The following is an 8,142-nucleotide window of genomic DNA, read 5'->3' on the forward strand; positions in this document are numbered from 1 at the left end:
ATTATTAATAAAATAAATTAGAATGATTATAACATGAGAGTTGAGTAGTTCAATTGAAATTTTTTAAACTTTAGTGATTAAAAAAGGAGTGAGAAGATAGTTAAGTGATAAATGGTCTAATTTGCCCATAAAAATGGCATGTGCAGCAATTCGTTAAGTTTTTAATGACAGTGCATTAAAATGAAACAAAAAGTAAATGTTAGGTATGATTTTGAAGTAAATGGGAGTTTAGGTTCTAAAACGAAACAAAGCTAATAGTAAAATGAAACAAAAAGTAAACGCTAGGTATGCTTTTGAAAAAAATAAGAGTTAAGGTACTAAAACAAAACAAAACTGATTGTTTAGGTACTAAACGTGTACTTTACCCTAAATTATATATGAACTCAGTTAGTCTTAAATTAGTATTAAATAGTTTAAAACATAACTACTGGCTTTTTTTCAATGATGATGTGACATTATCTTATAGTGATACGTTAGCATAACTTTTAATTTTTTAACGACATGCGACAAAAATGAAAATGAAACTAAAATGTAATGTTATGTATAATTTTTAAAAAAAATAATTAGACGACTAAAACAAAATTACATGAATAGTTGAATGACTGTATGCATAGCTTACCCAATTGATAACAAAGTCAAAAGCGGTGGAGCATATGTTTAAAATTGTGTGGATATTATGATCATAATCCAGAATTGGTTGATTGTACGTATAAAAACACACACAACGGTGAATCCAATTCATGCGCTTCTTCTCTCCATCCTTGACTTGAAAAATCTTCGACTCATAAATTCATCCTTACCCAATGTACCTACTTTCTCTCCCAAATCTCAATCTTTATAATTTATCAATATTCATATATATCTTTATCTGAAAAATTGATCACTCTACCCTTTGGTAAATTAAAAAATAGTGCTGAAATTATTATTGAATTTATATTAAAAGTTAAAGTTATTATTTGATTAGATGGGATTGTGTTTCTTAGTTATTTTGTGTACATAGAAAATAATCTTAAAATAATTTTAAATTGAAGTAATTAAAATTATGTCTATAACAAATGACTATTTTAAAATTTTGCAAACTCTTATTAAAATTAAATATCCTTAAACGATATTACACTCACATGAATAGTATGCTTATAAAAGACATAAGGTGATAGTCCCTTAATAAGAGCATAATCATAAGTTTGTACCAATATGTCTTATAAACACCTAACTACTCTGAATTTTCTTTAACAACCAGAAACCTAATGTCTATCTGCTCAGACTTTAACGTGTTATTGTAGTATATGTCTATCTCCTTGGTACTGATATCATACCCTTAGTATCGATACTCATCCCCTTGACATTAATACCCTATAGAGGTATCGATATCAAAAAATGGTTCAAAGCTTTTCTAGTATCAATTCTCACCTAATGGTATCGATACCCTATGCCCAAAAAGTCAAGATTTCTTCCTGATGTTCAAGGAGTATCGATATCAAAACAAAATTTTGATTCCTTGAAACTCAAAAAAAATACTTTAACTTGATTCAAATCAATTCATATCACCCCCGAAACCAATGCCTAAGTTCACTAGTAACTTCCATGCATCAATATATGACATTCGTAACCATTTCCAGCATAAAAACAATCATTTATAAGCTAATTCATGCAACATATCATTTCACACATCAAACAAGCATTTCAACCTACAAGTCCTCATCTTTATGGTTCACGTGGGCGTGCTAAAAATAGTGGTACAATATTGTAAGTCAAAAACAACAAAAAGGTGACTCCTTGATCTCTTTCTTTTAAGTATTCTCTTTACCTCTAGCTTGGAATGGTTTCCCCGCTTCCTTCATCTTTATGGTTCATATGGGGTGTCGTTAAGATTTTAATGCCATGATATTAAATTGAAATATAAATTAAGTGTTAGGTATGATTTTGAAAAAATAAAAATAAAAAGTTTAAGTACAAAAACAGAATAAAGTGATAATTTAGGTACTAAATGTGTAGTTTACCCTTAATATTATAAGCCCTAACCTAAGAATCAATTTTTTCTTGCAATGGATAACTTATAGTTTTGGTCCTCCCAAATTGCCCCTCCTATACAAAGTCACCATGAAACAAACCTTTTTGGTCTCCAAACCACTACCAACAAGGCCCAATACTAAATTTATCTTGCACAAGTCCTCCAAACTCACCTCCTTACTGATCCATATCAACCCTAAATATTAATTTGAGATTTTCAGGTCATTACAAGGTTTGACCGATTTCGAATTTAAATTGACCCGAATTTTTTTTGGAATTGAGTTGGATTATATTTGAATTTAAAAAATAATTCTAAATTTAGAGATTGATAAAAGATGAGTATGCATTAGTTTTGAAGTTTATGAGTCAATATGTTTAAATTTTATTTTTTTGTCTTAATTTAATTGGACTCAAATAAAGTTAATGCTTACAAGATTATTATTAATATCAGTAGAGGAACAGCCTCTATTCTATAGTTTATAACATGTAATTAATTAATATATTTTGTAAAATATTTCTTAAAATTAATTTTATTCCTCTCATTTTTCTTTCATATTATTCCGATTCTCTCCCTGCACTTTACATAAATTTTCTCCTTCCCTGTCTCTCCACCTTTTATATATTTATATTTTATTACATCTGTGTAGTAAATTATACTAGTAACTATTTTTCTTCTCTTATTTTCTTTCTTCCCAAACATCTCTAGTTTCGTCACTCGTAATATATAAAAGAAAAATTGTAGAGTATGAAACAAGTTTCAACAGGCAGCAGGGAGTAGTCAAAGAAACACAGAGATTTCATCCTCTTTGAGGAGCAACGGTTTTTTTATTATTCCCATTTTGCCCTTCTATCATCATCATCATCATCATCATCTCTAACTTCCATTAGTTCTTCTACAGTCATTACTCTGATCAGAAAGATGATCAGTTGGGGCGATCTTTACACAGTTTTAACGGCAGTGATTCCACTATACGTAGCTATGATCTTAGCTTATGGTTCCGTTCGTTGGTGGAAGATTTTCTCACCGGACCAGTGCTCGGGAATCAATCGCTTTGTTGCTATATTTGCCGTTCCTCTCTTGTCTTTCCATTTCATTTCCACCAACGACCCTTACGCCATGAACTTCAAGTTCATAGCAGCCGACACTCTTCAGAAACTTATCATGTTATTTGTTCTTGGCTTGTGGGCTAATTTCAGTAAAAATGGAAGCCTCGAATGGATGATTACCATTTTCTCTCTGTCCACTCTTCCGAACACTCTGGTCATGGGCATTCCACTATTGATCGCTATGTATGGGAAGTACTCGGGGATGTTAATGGTTCAAGTCGTGGTGCTCCAGTGTATTATCTGGTACACTCTGCTTCTTTTCCTCTTCGAGTATCGTGGCGCCAAAATACTCATCATGGAGCAGTTCCCGGAGACTGCGGCTTCCATTGTTTCCTTTAAAGTCGATTCCGATGTGGTTTCGCTCGACGGCCGTGATTTCCTCGAAACCGACGCTGAAATCGGCGATGACGGGAAGCTGCACGTTGTGGTGAGGAAATCCAACGCGTCGAGGAGGTCGTCGGGGTCTTGCTCGCTTCCGGCATTGACGCCGAGGCCATCGAATCTCACCGGTGCTGAGATATACAGCTTGAACTCGTCACAAAATCCGACTCCAAGAGGCTCGAATTTCAACAACTCCGACTTTTATTCCATGATGGGATTTCCTGGAAGGCAATCTAATTTCGGTTCAGCTGATTTGTACTCGGTTCAATCGTCGAGAGGACCAACTCCAAGACCGTCGAATTTTGAAGAAAAATGTACGGTCGTGCCTCCACGATTTGGGTTTTATCGAGCACAGTCGGCTCCTTCATCATACCCTGCTCCGAATCCTGAATTTTCATCCCTCACGAAGAACATTAGTAAAAATAGCCAATCCCATCAGCAGCAGGAGAATAATAAAGTGAATCATGATGCAAAGGAACTGCACATGTTTGTGTGGAGTTCAAGTGCTTTGCCGGTGTCGGAAGGCGATGGATTACACGTCTTTGGTGGGACGGAGTCCGAGCAATCTGGACGATCTGATCAGAGTGCTAAAGAGATCAGGATGTTGGTTTCCGATCACCCTCAAAACGGGGGAAACAAAGGTATATATATATATATAATAACTTCATTCATTCATCTGAATCGCATTGAATTTTTCTTAAAAATTTGTTCTTTTGGTGTGAAGCTATGGCGGGCAGTGGTGACTTCAATGGAGAAAACTTTAACTTCTCCGGAAGAAGAGATGGGGAAGATGAGAGAGATAAAGAAGGCCTCAACCAACTGGAGGTCTATCCTAAGGCCGCCACTGGAGCACCTTCTGGTGTTGGCAAACAAATGCCTCCGGCCAGTGTAATGACCCGATTGATCTTGATCATGGTTTGGCGCAAGCTTATCCGAAACCCCAACACGTATTCCAGCATCATTGGACTGGTGTGGTCCCTTGTTGCTTTCAGGTGAGTTGATTCTAACTTCGTTCACCGAGTAAATTTTTTAGCACTTGGCTGATTATAGATAATATATATTTTCTTAATTTTTGACAACACATTCTATAGCACAGCTACTCGGATCTAAGACCTTGAGCGAGAACAACACTCACTTTAACTATGAGTTTTACTTCTCGTTCATCAAGTATCCCTTTCTTTTGGGGGTATTTTCAGATGCCGTAGATTTAGTGATTTGTGTTCTTAATTGCAGGTGGCATGTGAATATGCCGAAAATATTAGAGAAATCTATCTCCATCTTGTCAGATGCCGGACTAGGAATGGCCATGTTTAGCTTAGGTAAGAAACTTTTCCTTAATCGACATTGATTGTATCCTAGTGGAAGTCCTATTTGTTGATCCTTTTTTTACATGGTGAAAAGGTCTGTTTATGGCTCTGCAACCCAAGTTGATCGCTTGTGGCAACTCAGTAGCTACCTTTGCCATGGCACTTAGGTTCTTGACCGGCCCGGCGGTCATGGCTGCTGCTTCCATCGCAGTAGGGTTGCGTGGCACCCTTCTCCACATCGCCATTGTTCAGGTAAAAAATACAACTCACCTTCCCCTCCATAACCGTGTTCGCTTCTTTGAACGTCACAATTGATTCAAGTAAATTTTTTGCGTAATTAATAGGCTGCCTTGCCACAAGGAATTGTGCCCTTTGTGTTTGCCAAGGAGTACAATGTTCACCCCGCAATTCTCAGCACTGCGTAAGTAAACACCGAATCGTGTCATAGAAAATTCGAAATATGTGTCGAACACGAATATCATACAAAAACGAAAACCGATATCTTGATTTGCAATTTTGCAGGGTCATCTTTGGGATGTTGATAGCATTACCAATTACACTGGTGTACTACATTCTTCTAGGATTATGAGGGTTTTCTTCTTCTTTGTTCTATAGTAAGGGGTTGATTTGGAATCAAGCACTGATCCAAAACCGGATTACGTCCTTCATTAATTAATCAAAACATGAGGATTTTCCGGGAGAGAAAGAGAAGATTTTATTACAAAACCAATTGTCAAAGGGCTCCAATATTTTTGGAGGAGAATGTCCTCCCGAATATAAGGATCAAGCCCCGTAAGGGAGACAATAAAGAGGAAAACGAACAAATTGTCTTGTATTTTCAAATCGACAAAGGGAAATGAAGTAGGAAAAAATGGGTTTTCTTTTTTCTTTTTGGTTGATTAATGATATTATAGTATTTAATTTGTTGTTGTCCTTAGAAGCAGCAACTATTAACGCTTGTCGTCTTCCTTTGGTTTTTGTACTTTAGTTTTGCTTATATGATTAAAGGAGTTTATTGCTGATTACTCATTCACCTTTAACTGGATAGACAATGACATTCCACTAATCAACGTTCACGCAAAGGGAACAGCAAATTTATAGGAAAGTGAAGAGGACCTTTAACAATAAATGAATTATTCACTTTGATTTCCTTATTCTTGGAAAGCTCTCATGCGTGTGTGAATGTGGAGATAGCTCAATTGTGTAAATGGCAAAAAGGAAAGAACCAAGGAAAGCTAAAGTCAAAAGCAGGTACCTACGCTTTGGCTAAAATGACCACAAATCCTACCCTACAATAACACGTCGCCATTCTAGTTAGGGTAAACGTGGAGGCATGGTCAAATATTTCAACTCCTTTCTACTTTAGTTTGCTTCAACACTTTCTTTGATAGGTATCCAGAGACTTTTATTGGTCGGGTTTTTGACCTACTTGATCTTTAATGGAATGTCGTTCTTTTATTCGTCATTTAATTTGATTTGAATTTAAAAAAATTATTTTATTTAAAATTTAATCTTATTTTTAAAATATAAATCCACACTTGACCCAACAATATATATATATATATATATATATATATAATTCTTATTTTTATTAAGTAAAATAGAGATTTAATTGAGATAAGATATAAATAGATATATATTATAATAATTACTTTTAAATATATAAAGGTCAATTATACTATTATTCTTAGATCTAATAGGATATTTCTCACCTAACCTAATATTACCTTTCAAGAAAATCGACTCGACTTAACTTAAACCCACATTTTCAAATAAAAAAACAGTGACCATATAAGACCGAATCAGGTTGGAAGGCATCAAATTTCTTAATTCATTACTGTTAAAATATATCAATGAATTTAATACGAAGAAATTAGATTTCTTAAATACAGTTGAATGTTTGAATCTCGTTATTAAAAATATTACAAAATAAATTAAAATAATTATCCTCATAAAGAACATTTACATCATCTAACTTAAATCAATCAACTAATGATCAAATATTAATGATTATATGAATAAAATATTTAATAAATTCTAATCATATGAGATAAAATTTAATATGTATATATATATATATATATATATATATCCTAATTTATATGATATTCTAATTGATCATTGTCCATTGGTGGCCTGGGGTCACGTGATCACACATAAGGTAACATCAAAATTTATTTCATTGTGGTCACAATTCACGAATACATTCCCCCTAGACATTAATATGGAGATCATTCATTAAATTCCAACTAGAAATCATTTTACAAATCTAATTATAATGAGGTGACATGAAAGATGGAAGAATATCCTATTCGACCATTGTACACTAATCCAATTTTCTTTGAAATCTTAATCACTCCACCCTTAAGCGTTTGTTTGGAGTGAGTTGAAAAGATTGAGGGTATGTCACTAATTTTGAGGATCATAATTCTCAAACAATGGGAAGTTGTGATAATGATCATGATATGATGATATATAGAATGAATAGTACAATAAGAAAAAATTAAAGTAGTGGGGCATTAATTAGGAAGTGGCCACCTCCAAATTCCAAACGGTGGTTGATTCGTCTTCATTGGGTTTGGATTTAAGCATGTGGTCCATTGTGACCAACCATGGTATTGGCTGCTTGGGGATTTATGATTTTAGGTCACTAAATGGATCATCAAGGACTCTAGGCCCACACGATATAAAAAGGGTAATCCTATTTATTAATTTTGAAATTAAAAATAAATTATAAAAATCAAGAATCAAGTTAATTCAAACTTGAAAATCGATGTCAATATTGTTACATGTTGGTCTAAATGATGTCATATTTCTTCTCACACCATTGGTTCGAATTCCTTTCTCTATCATCTTGTTTTCTTCCATTTATTTGTCATCGATGTCAATATTGTTACATGTTAGTCTAAATGATGGCATATTTCTTCTCACACCATTGGTTCGAATTCCTTTCTCTATCATCTTATTTTCTTCCATTTATTTGTCTATTATGGAGATGACCCTCTCAACTCGTTTTGTTTCAGTCACAAACGTAAGAATTTGAACTCCTGATATCATATAAGGAATCTAATATCTCATCATATTAAATCGATTGATCGTTGGTAATAATATTCATCCATACGCAAATTAATCATTAATTATTTTTATAAGAGAAAAATTTGTCTAGATCGAATTTATAAACTAGTACTGATAAGAAAATCCTTTTTCTACGTAAGTCATGGGTTTGAATTTATAATTATAATTACAATCCATGCACCCAAATGATTTTAAAATTGGATTATGTATTAGGCTTAACATGTATTTTAGCCCTTAGTTTTTTTAATAAAAAAAATTGGGA

The 8,142-nt window shown here is 33.8% G+C and overlaps 1 protein-coding gene across 1 annotated transcript; it reads left to right on the forward strand.

The window, feature by feature from the left end:
* Window positions 1–2,751: 2,751 nt before the first annotated feature.
* LOC120170171 (auxin efflux carrier component 3-like) lies at window positions 2,752–5,690 on the forward strand. The gene is made up of 6 exons (XM_039178171.1): window positions 2,752–4,139; window positions 4,223–4,490; window positions 4,732–4,817; window positions 4,900–5,057; window positions 5,150–5,226; window positions 5,328–5,690. Exons 1-6 carry the CDS (start codon window positions 2,930–2,932, stop codon window positions 5,392–5,394), a joined length of 1,866 nt encoding a protein of 621 aa, XP_039034102.1. The 5' UTR covers window positions 2,752–2,929; the 3' UTR covers window positions 5,395–5,690.
* Window positions 5,691–8,142: the final 2,452 nt, after the last annotated feature.

This window comes from Hibiscus syriacus, unplaced genomic scaffold (genome assembly GCF_006381635.1).
Source record: "Hibiscus syriacus cultivar Baekdansim isolate YM2019G1 unplaced genomic scaffold, ASM638163v2 tig00003041_pilon, whole genome shotgun sequence".
NCBI lineage: Eukaryota > Viridiplantae > Streptophyta > Magnoliopsida > Malvales > Malvaceae > Hibiscus > Hibiscus syriacus.